General features: G+C 37.1%; 1 protein-coding gene across 1 annotated transcript in view; it reads right to left on the bottom strand.

Moving 5' to 3' along the window:
* Positions 1-17,252, bottom strand: part of ABCA3 (ATP binding cassette subfamily A member 3) — a 79,753-nt gene that overhangs the window by 50,379 nt on the left and 12,122 nt on the right. The window contains exons 6-8 of the mRNA XM_044657170.1: positions 14,976-15,092; positions 12,994-13,114; positions 4,452-4,625 (exon numbers count right to left, since the gene is read on the bottom strand). Coding sequence (XP_044513105.1) covers positions 4,452-4,625; positions 12,994-13,114; positions 14,976-15,092 — 412 coding nt within the window. The remainder of the gene's footprint in view (positions 1-4,451; positions 4,626-12,993; positions 13,115-14,975; positions 15,093-17,252) is intronic.

The raw sequence follows: 17,252 nt of genomic DNA, 5'->3' as shown, positions 1-17,252 counted from the left end.
CTAATTTCTCAAATATATAAGGAACTAAATCAATTGTATAAAAAAATCAAGTCATTCCCCAACTGATAAATGGGCAAGGGACATGAACAGGCAGTTTTCAGATAAAGAAATCAAAACTATCAACAAACTATGAAAAAGTGTTCTAAATCTCTTATAATTAGAGAAATGCAAATCAAAACAACTCTGAGGTACCACCTCACACCTAGCAGATTGGCTAATATGACAGCAAAGGAAAGTAATAAATGTTGGAGAGAATGTGGCAAAATTGGGACATGGATGCACTGCTGGTGGAGTTGTGAATTGACCCAACCATTCTGGAAGGCAATTTGGAACTATGCCCAAAGGGCTTTAAATGACTGCCTGCTCTTTGACCTAGCCATAGCACTGCTGGGTCTGTACTCCAAAGAGATAATAGGGAAAAGTACTTGTACAAAAATATTTATAGCTGCACTTTTTGTGGTGGCACAAAATTGGAAAATGAGGGGATGCCTTTCGATTGGGGAATGGTTGAACAAATTGTGGTATCTGTTGGTGATGGAATACTATTGTGCTAAAAGGAATAATGAACTAGAGTAATTCCATGTGAACTGGAACAACCTTCAGGAATTGATGCAGAGTGAAAGGAACAGAACCAGGAGAACCATATACATAGAGACAGATACACTGCAGCACAATCAAATGTAATGGACTTCTCTCCTAGCAGCAATGCAATGATACAGGACAATTTTGAGGGACTTATGAGAAAAAGCGCCATCCACATTCAGAGGAAGAACTGTACGAGTAGAAACAGAAGAAAAAAAACATTTCCTTGGTCACATGATTTGATGGGGATATGATTGGGTATGTAGACTTTAAACGATCACTCTATTGCAAATATTAATAATATGGAAAAAATGTAGGTGTTCTCAAAATCTCATCTTTGGCTCCATTTACCCCATAATCTCTTTCTTGACAAGTGCATTCACTTCTATGGATACGATCTCTATGATGATAACTTTCGAATCTGTCTTTCAGTCCTGATTTCCATTGGACTCTAAACTCACATATCCAAGTACCTATACAGTTAATCTCCATTTGAATGCTCTACTGTGTGATAAGAAAATTTCTAGCTCAACTTTATTTATCATCATTTACTTAAGATGAGCAGGTCATGTAACTTAACTACAATTTGTAAAATCAAGTTGAGACATCAACTATATCCCTGGTGTTAGCTGGTTATTTCCTGCTTTGTTTGCAAAATTCCAGTTTGAGATATCAGCTACATCTCTGATATTTACTGATTAGTTTCCTATTTTTACCTCAGATAGATCTTTCCCTTCTGCCATCTGTCCTTTGGTTTATAAATTATCATTATCTCTCATTTGCTCTTTGAAATTCTACTGTACCCATTTTGCCTATGTAACTGAAACTTATAACAAGGTCTAAAATTGTTGCTCAGAGTACAATGATTTTTATATAAGGTGACTCCATACCTGTATGCCATTGATTATCATGATTGGCAATAGTAAGAGAGCCTTAGGCTATTTTTTGTCACAACTAGATTCTCAAATTTGACATTTCCCAAACTGATTTCCCAGATGATAAACTCTTCCTCTGATATCATTATTTTTTGCAATGGTAGAATTTTGTCTACCATGTTCAAAACTTTTAACTTTTTCCTCACTCTCACTTATCAGATCGAAATAGTTATTAAATACTTCCAATTCTCCCTCTGTAATCTCTCTCACATATGTTTTCCTATTTTCCATGCAAATGATCCAAAATTATAGTACAGGTATCCCTTCCATGTTGCAGGGGCCTGGAGTGTGGCACCTCAGCAATCTGGAAAATATATGTAAAATGTTTTGGTCCTCCCTTTGTACCAGAGAATAAGTCTGAATTTCTCTTTTTATTTTATGGGGAGTTTACAGTACTTTATTGTAAAATATGGGTTAAGTATTTGGTCATAGGCTATATAGTTTCTAAAATTTTTCTGTGTTGTCTGCTGGCCTTCACCTCCCCCAAACTCCCCTATAATTTCCATTTAATTTCTTATGCTGACCTGTGATATATCAAAATCTTGATGGGGAGTCAAGATGTGGAAGGGATATCTGCATGGTGATTTGATTGCTTGGGGATGGGAATGAGAGTGGTAGGCAAAATTCTACTCCAGAAGACTGGTCTTGCTCCCAAGGTGATTTGTACATTATCTCAAGCATAATAGAGGCAATAATAGAACCAAAGGTCTACCTATATCCTTTTTACTTTTCACTAAGTGAAATTCTCAGCATGCTTTAGGATTTATCCAAGAGTACTATATGTGTTAAAAGGTCTTTTCTGCCCATAACTAAAGTTAAAATTTTTTGACCAAGTATCTTATTAGTAAGCTGGATGAGAGGGGTCTGACGTCACAAAAGAGAAAAATACTTCCTGGAGCTGGGAAGAGATAAAATATCTGACAGAAGGCACCCAAAGGTTAAAGACCAGAAGATGGCAGCAGAGAGCATTTAACAGAGCTGGCACCTTTCAGATGACATCACCAGAGGACAGTTTCCCCAGAGTTTCTAGAAGAAACAAGCCAAAGTGCTGGCGGCAGAAGAGTTTCTGAAGAATAGGGTCCCTATTAAAAGACTGAGAAGAAATACATAGCATCGTTAGAGAGGTACCTGGGGCCAAAGAAGTTTCTGAACCCTTCTGGTCTCAATTTCTTCATCTATCTTCCACATAGCATATTTCCTTGTTTAATCATTTCAGTTGTGTTCACAACCCATTGTAGGGTTTCCCTTTTGGATTGTTTTTTTATTTTAATAACAAATTTCCACATAAGGTTTCTAAAGTTATGTGATCCATAGTCTCCCTCCCTTCTTCTCTCTCCCTTCCTGGAGCTGACAAGGAATTCAGTCTGGTTTATACATATATAATCATGCAAAACATATTTTCATATTATTTATTTTTGTAAGTGAATAATCTTATAAAACCAAACACCCAAAATATAACCAAACAAACAAGTGATAACTCATTGCTTTTATCAGCAAAAAGAAAAAAAAAAAAAGGTTTCGGAAGGGCTGCTGCATTAGAAACATGAGTTGTCCAGGATCTGTCCCACCTACAAGTTCACCAGTCACTCATGTTCCCTGTGGGTACTCTCTCCCATCAGAAGTATGGTACTCAAGGCAAAGCATTCCCTTGAGAGAAGGGGGAAAATCTTTTCCTTTCTTTTGTTCTGATCCTTATATAAAGTTATTTTGTTTTGAAATAACTAGTCTGCTGGATTAAAAGATGTCATTACACAATCATAGACTTTGGTTTTGGTTGATGCTGGCCTACAATGGGATTTGATTCTGGGGTAGTTTTCAAAGGATCCATCTATGAGACAGGTCCTAGGTGATACATCTATAACTCTTTTAATATGTCCTTCATATTGCTGTTTTAGTAATCTTCCTTAAGCACAGTCATGTTTCCATGCTCAGAAATCTTCAAGTAAAGTTCAAACTGCTTTTGCCAGCATTCAAGGCTCACTATCAATACAAACTAAAGTGTTCTCTTCTCAATCCTCATTCCTCCTCCCCCCAATATGTTTTCCTCCTACTTTCAAGCATTTAATTAGTTTTAGCTACTGCATTTATTTTTATATACGTTATTTGCCTAAAGTATTACTAACATCCTTTTAAGTTCAAATCAAATTCTACTTCCTGTATCTGATTCTTCTCTAAGTTTACATGTTGTTCAGTCATTTTTTCAGTTGTATCCTGACTCTTCACAACTCCATTTGAGGTTTTCTTAGCAATGACCCTGGGAGGGTTTATCATTTCCTTCTCCAGCTCATTTTACAGATGAGGGACTGAGGCAAATGGGGTTAGGTGACTTGGCCAGGGTCAGACAGCTAATAAGTGTCTGAAGCCAGATTTGCACAGAGATTATTGTTACATTGCCCTCATTTTATAGATGAAAGAGGAGACATAATTTGCTTAAAGTCAAATAGCAAGATGGGTAATTGCAAAGCCAGTACTAAATAAATCAGGTTCATAGAAACATAGGATTATATGTAGATCAAGACCTGGGAATAATTTCAAAAGCCATTTCATCCAAACTCCTCATTTTATAGATAAAAAAAAAACTGAGGTAAAGAAAGTTAAATGACTGGCCTAAGACCACACAGGAAATAAATGTGAGAGGCAAGATTTGAAACTAGATCATATGACTCCAGAGTTTTTTTTCTATTGTACTACCTCCTTGAAGGGGCATTCTTGAAGGACATGAATTGGATAATATTGGAAAGCCTCAAATGGCATTACTAAGGGGAATTTTCAGATAATGCAGATGTGTAGGGTCAATCCTTTAATAAATATAGCTATCCTAAGTAGCAACAAGTAAGAATTAGATGAATGTTTACTACTGGAAACTTTATGCTTTCATTGATCTAAGTGGTACCTAAAGTAGCAAAGGCAGCAATTACAAAAGATAGTACTCACCTTTTGCTTCAAACTTCCCTATAAGCTGGGCCCCCAAAGCCATGGCAACATTTGAGAAGAGACAGGAAGATAACTTTTGATTGAGGGTCATCCAGTTATATCGAGGACCAATGAAGAAGTAAGGAATATATGTAAAGAAATAGAGGAAACCACCTATAGCAGCTGCCAAATTTGCTGCAAAAGGGGAAAGAGAGATTAATCAATATTCCCAGAACTGAAATACAAATACTTGAAAGCATATATTTATTGAAGTTTTGAGAAGGAATCTAATCCTTCACTTAAAAAGCCAAGTGAACCTTTTTGGGAAGTTACTCAATCTTCTATAGTACAATAATTAAGGAAATTTATAGTCCATTGAAAGAGAAGCAAAGCACTTATGTTTGAGAAAGTTATTTCATCATCATCTGCTGATTAAATTAAACACAGCATGACATAATATTGCCTATTACTTACATACCAGAAAATCATATTAACAAACTCTTATCTCACCTTGGACAATATTTGGAAATTATATTATTTACCTCTCACAGACTCTTTATAGCATATTCCCCACAGGAAACCTGTCCTCTTCAGTCCTTAATTACTTTTCTCCTCTCCTCCCTTGCCTTAGTCTCACAACATGTCACATTCTACTTCACCAAAAAAAAATTGATGCCATCCTCTATGAGGTTTCTCATATTTCACAAGTTTTGCTTCTATAGCAATGCTTTCATCTTTATTCTCTCTAATATGAAGAATGTGCTATAAAGAAACTATGCCAATATGATCCTTCATTCTGTTGCCAAATTTCTTGAATGAGTGATCTAGACTAATGTCTTCATTTTCTGACCACACACTTCTTAATAAACCCCCTATAAATGGACCCCTAAAATCTACAGAATAGCTATCTTTAAGTAAATGAAAGGCTGACAACCTGAAAGAGAAGCCAGAGTTATTACACTATTCACACCAAAGGGCAGAACTATACGAAAGAGTGAAAACTGAAAAAAGATAAATTTTGGCTTGTAAAAAACAAACAAACAACTTCCTAATAATGAGAGCTATCTGATCTAGTTTCAGAGTCCTTTCTCACAGCAGCTTGTCTGTTTACTTTCCCTTTGAGCATTTGATGCTGCAGGAGAGAGTAGCCTGTGTTTGCTTCTGAAGACTTTGCTCTTTCCTTCTCAATGGTTTGTACGGGTTCTTCTCTTTTGCTGACAGAGTCTTTCTCTACGAGATCCTGCTTAGAACACCCAGTTAAGCTCATTTCTTCTACTGTTTTGTATTGCTTTAGTAATGATTGATTTAACTGATTCTCTTGTCTAATATACATTGATGCTTCATGTTGTTGCCTGTTTGGAATAAGTGTTTTTAATGTTGTTTAAGACTGAATATCTGCATTTGATGTTTTTAATGCTTTGCCTTTTGCAATGCCATTATGATTAATCAATGCTATTTCCATTAGGTTTATTATCTTTTGTTTTTTTTTTAAACCCTTAACTTCGGTGTATTGTCTCATAGGTGGAAGAGTGGTAAGGGTGGGCAATGGGGGTCAAGTGACTTGCCCAGGGTCACACAGCTGGGAAGTGGCTGAGGCCGGGTTTGAACCTAGGACCTCCTGTCTCTAGGCCTGACTCTCACTCCACTGAGCTACCCAGCTGCCCTCCATTAGGTTTAAACCAAGGTTCTGTGTAGGTACAAGTGTATTCTGATTATCAGTTTTTAAATCACTGTTTTTCATTCCATAGATTCTATTTCTCATCTCAACAACATCTTTCTCCATTTGTAATTCTATTTCAGTCTTTTCCCTATAATCATGTTTTGCTTCAATAAGCCCATAACTTATTAATGCATTTTCCAGCTCCTCTTTTTTGTTTTTTTTTTCTGCCGTTTCCCTGTCATACCTCTTTTCTCCTGTTTCAATTGTTAACACTGCTTCCTTGATTCATAAATTAGTGTGTGGTCTTTCTCCTTGGGTCACACATTTCTCCATTTCAGTCAAGTGTGGACTATTGCTTGAACTGGAGTAGGTGTGATTGCAGCACCTTGATTTTCTGTTATTGTTGTACCTATTGCTACTGTTATTATTGTTGAATTGGGAATTGTAGTAGGTATTCCTTCTGTTGCTATTGTTGTTGTTACGGTTGTTAAAAGTAATCTGGGACTTAAAATGACATTCCTTCACAATATGGCCAAGTTTCTGACAAAGGAAACACCTCTTTAAATTGTTGTTGTTGTATGTTCTTGGCTGGCTTTGGTTTCTTTGATTCTGGGTCTGTAGTGCCAAATTCTTCATTTCCTCTATTTCTTTCTGCTTTTTTGCTTCCTTGAGTTGTTTTTTCAAGTCAGCAATGATAGAATCTTTTTCCTTGTCAGAATCTCTCATGGATTTGGGCTCTCTGTCATGGGATTCATGAACATAGGCAGCTATTTTCCTTAGATCTTCAAGAGATAGGGATTCCCACCTAGGACAATGCAAATGGAAGTATGTCTGGACAGGGACTGCACTTCCTTTAATGAACTGATGCCTAATGTACTGGAGATTATTCTCACACATATCTTGAAACCTGAAAACATTTTCCCCAGCTTCCATCAACCTATCGAGGAAAGTGCTCAGATGTTATGACTCCCCCTGACTCAGTTTCTTGAAACATCCCCAACTATTAGGCCTTTTAGCATGGATTTTCAAGGTTTCAGCTATATCTTCTCTACATTGGTGTAGAAAAGACATGTTAGAGTGTGAAGATAGTTCTAAGTCCTCATATTTTTCAGGTCAGGAGGCTAGGTTGGAGTTACTCCTGGTCTTGGCTATGAACTTTGCTTTCATGGGGGTAAGTAGCTCTGATAAAAAAAATTTCCACGTCACAAAATGTGGGGTCATACAGGCTAATAGCCCTCCTATTTCCTTGATTGCCTTGTGGGGGTTGAGATAGACTTGTGGGAATCTCTTTTTGAGGATCTCAAGTCCCCACTTGAGAAGGGTTTGTATCCCTTGACATGCAAAATCCAAGAATCGGGCCGGACCACCATTCTGTCGCATATAGGTTGAATGGGGACTCTTGCCTTAGCCCCCCGTGGCTTTTCTTGGCTGTTCTTCTCTTTGCCTTTGGCAGAATTTGTACCCTCAATCAATTCTAGTTGCATTATGCCATTTGCATCAATTTCTTTGCCCTCCCTCAGTTGTTTGTTTATTTCTATTAGCTCTTTAATTTGCTGCTTTAGGGCTTCAATTATCATGGTGGAGTCATAACTTTTGTCAAACACATGCCTTATCAGCTTTCTCAAAGTATCCTTGGAACAGTGATAACATGACTGCTCCACAAGTTGGTATAAAATGTAAAATCTGCTCCAGGCTGATCTTGAGCCATTTGTAGGTGTCATAAAGTCTTAGGAGCTCTAACAGATATTGGGGCATCCAGAGCACCCATAAGTTGTATACTTCAGACCATAAACTATAAAGCAGAAGGGTACTGCTGATGATAATGAAAGTTATTCTCCCGAGAGAATATTCCATCTTTCTTTCCTGCTCTCAAAATGGCTATTCAGTTGTTAGTGAAGTTCAGAATCCTAAGCTGACTCAGTCAAATTGTAAGAACTAAGCAGGATGCAAGCTGATGAACCCTGCAAGCTCGTTGACTTTAGTGAGGGATGGGTACACAAGGGCCAGTAATTGTAGAAGACTTTCCCCCATGAAGAGGCAGGCCTTGCTGTTCTTACTTGAGGAAGAAAGGCCAGTGGTTTCACTGAGAGGATTTGATTTATTCTCCCCCATCTCAATGGTTCAGTTGAGAGAAGGAGTATCCCCACCAGAAGAGATGTTTCTGGCTAACAGGTGAAGCCTACAATTGAGGACAAGTGATAAAATCAAAAAGGGCCTACACAGCTGAATTTCCCAGTCAACTGCCAGTCCTTGATGTAAAATGTAAAAATTCTCTTTTGGTAAGTCAATGTATTATGGCCTTTCCCTACTAGAAGAAATCAAATGCTATCTGAACTATAGAATAACTCTTTAATAACAAGGGGAATAAATGGGGAAGAGAATGATTGTAAGGAAATAAGGAATAGAAGGTCTCTACAGCTAATTAATTGAGCTTTGGGCCTGGCTTCACCCTGGCTGGGCAAAACCCACCTCACAGTACTTCTTCTCTAATCTAGCTAATTAAATAATTGAGTAAGCTTTAGATGTAAAGTTGGTATTGCTGACTGGAGGTCTGTAGAGATAATGTTATTTGTCTTAATAATCTGCCTACAAGGTAGCAATAGTCTGTTTGAATGTGAATCAGTCAGGACTGGATGTCAAACAAGATTTTAATAGCACAAAGCTCTACTGGTATGAGGCATTGCTAAGGCCTAGGAGTCTAGTTCCTAACACCCTCCACCCTAGCTCCCCCAAAACCCAGTGAGTTCTCTGCTTTGGGGGGTTTCCCCTTGTATGCCATGGTTCCAACTGTCCTCAACTGCTGTTGGCATCTTGGGGTTCCATGGATTGTACCCCACTTGAGTTCTTATCCTAACAATGGCAATGTTAATATTTTGTAATTGTGGAGTTTTATCTTAATTTACAGAAAGCATAATTTTTGTGGATAGGTCTAGATGTAAACACACACACACACTCTCTCTCTCTCTCTCTCTCTCTCTCTCTCTGTGGTGGGAATAATATCCCAAGGTCTCACCTCAGGCAGATAAGCCTGTTTTTTTTCCCTAAAAGGTATTGAAACTGTCCTCCAGATTCAATTTTCTAAATGGAGGAAGGCTTGTGCTGCTGACATAGCTTCTTAGTCTCCTTTGTAGAAAAACTACAAAGACACGAGGGCATCTGAACTCTTCCATCAGACTTAGGACCAAAGACCAGTGGTATAACCAACAGAAGCAGAAGAAAACTGTTCAACTGAATCAGTTGTATCCTCAATAAATATGTACTTTAAGAAAAAGTAAGGTTAAGAAGCTTTTATGAACAAAATTCTGAAGACACAAAGAGAAATCATTCTGATAAAGAGGAAAAAGAAGAGTTATCTCAAGGGACCTAGGTGGCTAGTAAACTCATCAACCAAATTTTTAAGTCATGTTTAGTGGAACAGATTAGGTATACAACATACAGAAGCACACAAACATAGTAATTTAGTGTTAAAAAATTCAAATAATGAAACTATTAGGCCAAGGATTCATTATTCAACAGAAACTATTGAGAAAACTAGACTAGAAAACAGTCTAGCAGAAATTAGGATTAGAACATGATCATTTATCATATACCACAATAGAGAAGCAAGGAAGGAAATACTTATTGAATAGGTGAAAAGTTCATGACAAGACAGAATAGAGCAGCCCACAGAAGACAATTTGATTACATAAAATTGGAAAGTTATTACACATAAAAATATCAATAGTTAAAATTAGAAAGGAAACAGCTGGGGAAAACTTTTGTAGTAAGTTCCTCTAATAAAGGTGGAGTATCTAAGGTATATAGAAAATTGATTTAAATATATAAGAATGCTAGCCATTCCCATTAGATAAGGGGTCAAAAGATAAGAAGAGTTAGTTTTTGAAGGAAGAAGTCCAAGCTAGTAACAGACATAAGTGCTACCTATCACTAATACTTTTTGAGAAATGCAAATTAAAACAATTCTGAGGTTCCATCTCACAGCTATCAGATTGGAAAAGATGACAAAAATGGAAAATGACAATTGTTGGAATGATCATGGGAAGACAGGTATCCTGGTACACTGTGGTGAAGTTGTAGTCCAGTCATCCTGGAAAGCAATCTGGAACTATACTCCCAGAGTCATTAAACTATGCAAATCCTTTGCTTCAAAGATACTATACTACTATGAGGGCTATGGCCCCAAGATATAAAAGAAAGTGGGAAAAGACATGTATGTCTTTTTTTTTGTTTGTTTTAGCAAAGAAGTAGAAACGGGGTGAGGGGATGCCCATTATGTGATCAATGAACAAACAAATGATGTGAATGAAACAGAATATTATTGTACCATAAAAAATAATAAGGACAATTTCAGAGAAGGCTGGGAAGATATGTGCTGAACAGCTGTAGAGGGTGATAAACAGAGAATCAGGAGAACAATCTATACAGTAATAATACTATAAAAGATAAGGCAGTATCATTTGTTTTTACTTGAAAGGAATCGTTTCATTAAAAACTAAATACTGAATATAAATATAAACAATTCAATTTTAAAAAACCCATACCTTCTGTTTTAGAATCAATACAATGTATTAGTTTCAAGGCAGAAGAGTGGTAAGGGCTAGGCAATGGAGGTTAAGTAACTTGCCCAGAATCATACCAGTAGGAAGTGCCGGAGGCCAGATTTGAACCTGGGACCTCCTGTCTCCAGACATGGCTCTCTATCTACTAAGCCACCTATCTGCACCAGCAGCTCAGTTTTCATAGTGATTATATATGCTTTTAATTTCAGTACATAAGATGTCATAACTTTTCCTGTTGCTCCCCTTTCAATTCTGCTCAAAGTTCTCAGATGCTCTAAAAGATTGAAGAACTCAGATTAAAAAAAAATTCCCTACCATATCTAGAAGATAGGGAAGGGAGATAATTTGGATGATATAATTTTGGAAGATGTATGTTGAAGATTGTTTCATGTAATTGGAAAAAAATTGCATATCTGTTAAAAGAGCTCATATCGATACTGTGATCATATCTTTAGAAGACAAATAATGAAGTATGCAGCTCATCATCTGACATAAGGCAGAGTGACTCAAGGAGCAGAATAAAACATAATATCTGTGGACCCTGCAAATGTGTAGCTATGTTTGGCTTGACTGTACTTGTTGATTACATGAATTATGCTTTTGTCTATCGAGGGGGAGAAGGGAGTTAACAGTAGTGTTGCCAAAAAATAAACAAGAAAAAAAAAGAGGGTTATTAAAGCACTAAAATAATTCACAGAAAACGAAAGAAGTTTAGAATGAAATAAAAATAAGACAGCTTTGAAAGTAAGTAACATGCTAGGAGCCAGCTAGGTAGCTCTGTGGATTGATAGCAAGGCCTAGAGGTTGGAGGTCTTGGGTTCAAGTTTGGCCTCAGATACTTCCTAGCTATGTGACCTTGGAAAAGTAATTTGAGCTCTCCCACCTAGCCCTTACTGCTCTTTTGCCTTAATGGCTTGATGCTGACCTCGAAAGAGGTCTCTAATGGACTAGCCCCCATGCATTGTGTTTGTTCCTGTATTGCTTCATAGGTTTATAAATGAATCAGATAAAGGCATAGATGGATTAGTGGATGACAGCATCCACAAAGATACTGACAGGCTAGAATGCTGTACTAGATCTAAAAAAATGAAATTTAAATAAATGACTGGTCTTAGACATGGGTTTGAAAAAAACAATCTTGCCAAGTATAATATGGCTAGAAACCAGTTTATTTGAAAAATCCCAGGAGGTTTAGTGGAAGATCGAATATGTCAAACGTGTGATATGGTAACCAAAAATAGGCTGCATTAAGAATAAGGAAGTGAGAGTCACACTGAATTCTTCTTTGGCTAATTAATCAATCAATGAGCATCTATTAAGCACCTATTATGTGCCAATCACTGTGTTGGGGATACAAATATGAAAGAATGAAACAATCTCTCCTCTCAAGGAGCTTACATTCTATCACATTCTGGACACTATCTTTTAGAAAAGACATTGATAAGCTGGAGAGTAGGCCAAGAGTGGCAACTCCAATGGTTAAAGATCTTGAATTTGCATCATAAGAATTGGCTCAAAGAGTTATGGATGGCTTACTCATAAGGAGAAACCTTAGGGGAACATAAGCTGCCAAATGTAAAGAAGAAGGGGATTAAAACCCGAAAGGGAGGGGCAGCTGGGTAGCTCAGTGGAGTGAGAGTCAGGCCTAGAGACAGGAGGTCCTAGGTTCAAACCCGGCCTCAGCCACTTCCCAGCTGTGTGACCCTGGGCAAGTCACTTGACCCCCATTGCCCACCCTTACCACTCTTCCACCTATAAGACAATACACCGAAGTACTAGGGTTTAAAAAAAAAAACAAACCCGAAAGGGCAAAACTAGGAATAATAAGCAGAAGTTGAAGGGAACCAGATCTAAGTTTGTTTTAAGGAAAAATATCCTAATCATGACAGGAACCTAAAAGTGGAATGGGTTGTTTCAGGAAGGAGTGAGCTCTACTTCACTGAAAGTCTTCAAACAAAGTTTAAATTGCCACTGGTTAGGTTTTATAGAGATGATTCTTCTTCAGGTATGGGGCAGCAAGTGAACAAGAACAATGAACTCTCAAATCTGCAATTCTGTGATTCTATAAGTAAATGACCTTTCAGCTTTAAATCTATGACCCTATGATAAAGAGAGTACAATTATTTTTTCCCATTTTTAAGAAGAGTTAACAAACTCATGACTACATAAGAATGAAAATTTGGCATTGGAAGAACTAAATGATGCTCAACAATCTCAGCTTCTTATATACAAAACTGGCAAAACTGCAGGGATGCTGTAGAGAAGGGGGACCTTACAAACTCATTTCTAATATATCTCTGGGAAATACAGAATTTAATGGATTAAGGTCCCTAGACTCACTTACCTTTATTGAAGAAGGTGCTGACCATAAAACTGAAGGAGATGGAAGAAATGGCAAAACACATCAAAAAGACAAAAACCAAAGAAGGATCACTGTTGGTGATCACTGCAATGTCCTCTTCCACCTATAAAACATTTCATTAAAACTGTTTCATTAGATGGGCAGAAGGGTGTCAATTTTATGTAATCAAAATTGTCTAATTTCCCTTTTATGATCACTTCTCTTGTTTAATTAACTCTCCCTTAGCCATAATTATAAAGGTACCTCCCTTTTATTGTCTTATAATTTTTTTTGCTGTGATCTTTTATATTTAGGCTATGATTTCATTTGGAGCTCACTGAAATAGGTAATATAAGATAATGGCTGGCACCAACCTAGTTCCTTCCAAATTGCTTTCTAGTTTCTAGCAGTTTTTGTTAAATAAGGTGCTTCTTCCTAAGATATAGCTTAATTCAATATTATACTAATATCTTTGATTGTTTTGGGATCTTTTCTGTGTTTTTTCAACCACTACTAAATAGTTTTAATGATTTCTACTTTATAGTAGTATAGTTTGAGATCTGATATTACTTACTTTCCCTTCATTCCTACTTTCTTTCCACCACTTCACTACCATTTTCCCCTTCGGATGAATTTTGTTATTACTTTACACAATTCTATGAAGTAGAACTTGGTTGCTTGATTGGCAAGGTATTAAATCCATAAATTAATTTAGGTATGTAATGGAGGATTACCAGGGAAGTTAACTAACTTATCTGTGGGTTCACAATGGGGTGAGGGAGACAGGAATGACAGATGGATAGGACCAAACAAGGTTGGGAGACCAGGTTTTACTGCCAAGGAGGTGACTGCTACTGAAGTGGCAGTTGGGCCCAACTGCCACCCTGTAGTATCTAGTCTAGGCCTATGGAAACCAGCAAGTTAAAGCAAGAATTTTATAACACTTTTAATCAGGGACAACTAAGAATAAGGATGGGAATGGGAGTTACTACACTCTTCAGACTAGGGGCAAACCCCAGGGTCAGGGAAGGGACGTATCTACACTAACAGACCTAATCAAGACAGGGCCCCAGGGAAAAGCAGGATTGAAGTGGATATCCTCACAGTAGTGTCCAGCTCTACTCCAGTGGTGTTTCTGCTCCTCCTAGACCACCTGCTGTACTCTTCCAAGTGGGTAGATTCTGGGAGCTGACCCAGCCCAAGTTGACCTGCAACTCAGGTTGGGATTAGCAGTCTCTACCAAAATCTCCCACAAGTAGGTGACGGTCTTTCCACAGGATCTCTGGCAATCTGGTGTCTCCTAAAGTCAGTTGCAACTTGCCCCAATCACCATGGAGTCCTCTCAGAGAGCCAGAGCCACTTCCTGCTTCCCCATTCCATGTTAGAATTCTCCAGTCCTTCCTGCTAGGTCTAATACTAATACTAAACTAATAACTAAATAATAATCTTCCTCACAACAGGTAGCATCACCTACCTAAAATACTACAACTACAGATATTATTACTTGAGAACAAGGATTCAGAAGAGTTCTCATATTCTACAAAAAGAGTCTAGCTACTAAAAAAAACTTCAAAAGGAAAAATAAGACTAAAAGATCCAAACATTTCAAGGGGAAATTTTATAAAGAGGGATTTATTAAAACCATAATATATTTTTAAAAGGGGCTTATTGCAATAATCCAGGCAAGAAATGATGAGGATAATTGTAGGATGTACTAGGATAGTCATAGTATGAGTAGAGAAAAGAGGATAGGTTCAAAAGATGTTGAGAAGGTAGAATTAAAAAGACTTGGCAACTAATTTGACATTGGGGGTGAATATGAGTGAGGAGTCAAAGATGACTCCTTGCTTGCAAATTTGGGTGACTGAAAGAATGATTACTTTTAGCTATCTTCAGTCACCTATCACTTTCAGGACCACTGAACCCAGGTGAAGTCTCCCTTCCAATAACAAGACTCAGAAAGTTGGAGAAAACCAAATACTTGCCTTAATACAGAAAAGCATGGTCATAAAAAAGACAGTAAAAAGCAGGAGTAAGAAGAATGTGAGGAACCAGGCACTCCAGTGAAGCCAGTTGCTGAGTCCCATGATGCGCATGTACTCCTATTAGAGATGAAAAAGAAGGTAAATGTTACAAAGTTGGACAATTTATCTATTTTTGGATCAATGTGGAAAACTGTTCCCTAAATTCTGGGAAAACTAGGATGAAGGTCTCTAGGATGCTTCTTTATATTTAAAATCTAGGATGGGGGGAGAAAGAATTTTATTTTAATGCTTTTATGTAAGTATGTGTGTAATTAGGAGAGAAGAAAAAGGAAGACGATTCATGTCTGTGTAACTTTGGGAGAACATAGGTAGGTTCATCTGTTAGAGTAATTCACATCTTAAAAATAGGAAAAAAGCCCCAGAAACAAGGACATCATGTAATGATTTAGTACCTTTTATTCCTCAAAGACTTTAACATCTAGTGCCTTCCTTTACTCTGTAAAATAGGGTAGGGATTATCTCAATTTAATAGATAGAAAAAGTCACAGATGAGTGTGTGTGTGTGTGTGAGAGAGAGAGAGAGACACACACACACACACACACACACACAGGAAAACAATGATAGGTGCTTCACAATCAAACGGTTGATGTACCAAAACATTTTGAGAACTTTTCCACCAGACCATGCTATGAAACTTGCTCCCCAAAGAGTATGTTTATATCATTTCATGCCCAGAAAGGGAATGCCTGGAATTTCCATCATTTCTCAAACTAACCTCATAGCAGATAACTACAAAGAAGTAGTAAGTAGATTTATAGAATCCGAAGAGTTAGAAGGTAGCGTAGGGTCCACATACTCTAACCTTCTACTCAGTGTAGTAACCATTTCTTTGATATCACAGACAAGTAGTTAGCCAGCCTTGGTTTGAACACTTCCAATGACAATAACTACATCACTTCATAGAACTTCACACTATATTTCTAGACAACTCTAATTGGTTTAATTAAATTCAATTTCAAATCAAACATTTAAAGTCTAATGTTGGGAGTGAAGACAGATACACTAAAATATTAATTATAATATGATATAGGCACAGAAGAGGCACAAAGTGTTAAGACAGATTGCTAGAAAGTTCTACTTCCCTATAGCTCCACCTTACTGTTCCTAGTTCTGCCTTTTAAAGCCATATAAAACAAATTCAATATTTAACAAACTTTCAAATAACTTATATATCTGATGCCCTATTTAGTAAGCTCTCTTTAAATATTTTTCCACACCTAAACATCTGCAGTTTCTTCTTAAATGTTTTCCTTTTGAAATTAAACTTAGCATTTTTCAATGAACAAAAATCTATTTTTCTCTCCCTCTTCTCTCCCCTTACTATAATGGGAAATGCCCAACAATCTTGTAACAAATTTGCAAAATCAAGAGAGACTAATTCCCAGAAGGTCATGTCCAAAAAATATGCCACATTATGCACTCTGAAACTATCACCTTCCTGTTAGGAAGTAGGAATCATTCTTCATCAGCAATCCTTTGGGATCATGGCTAGTCATTGCACTAATCAGAGTTCTTGAGTCTTTTAAAGTTGTTTATCTTTACAATGTTGTTACTGTATAAACTGTTCTGGTTCTGCTCACCTCATTGGCATTAACTCACAGAAGTCTTCCCAGATTTCTCTAAAACTGTGCCTTTCATCATGCCTTATAGTTCCATACCATTCCACTACATTCATATACTATCATTTGTTCAGTCATTCCCCAATTAATGGGCACCCCCTTGGTTTCTAGTTCTTTGCCACCACAAAAGAGATGCTATGTAAATATTTTTGTACATAAGTCCTTTTCCTCTTTCTATGATCTCTTTGAGGATCCACCAGCAGCTTTTTGACAGGATAACATGGCAGTTTGCAAACATTTTATCACCCTGGTCTGTTCTTCCGTGAATATAATTCTTATCAATGTCCCCATCAAAAATGATCCCAGAAGTAACCACAGTATTTCTTATGTAGTTTGACAACAAAAATAGTTTCAATTGACTAATCATAAAATAAGAATTTATTAAGCCCCTACTATATGCAAGATATTGTATTAGACATTGGGGTAATAGACAGAAACAAAATAGTCCTTCAACTTAATGAACTTATATTTTAATAAAGGGGACAACACATACCTTCATAGGAATAGAATTTTTAAAAAATATATAAAAAGCAGACAGAAACAAGGTAATTTTTTAGGGAAGGCTTTAGTAACAGATGGGATAAGAAAGGCCTCTTG

The sequence above is a fragment of the Gracilinanus agilis genome, chromosome 1, assembly GCF_016433145.1.
Source record: "Gracilinanus agilis isolate LMUSP501 chromosome 1, AgileGrace, whole genome shotgun sequence".
In the NCBI taxonomy this organism is placed as follows: Eukaryota; Metazoa; Chordata; class Mammalia; order Didelphimorphia; family Didelphidae; genus Gracilinanus; species Gracilinanus agilis.
Note: the sequence above shows the minus strand (reverse complement) of the source record. Positions and strands in the feature narration are given on the sequence as shown.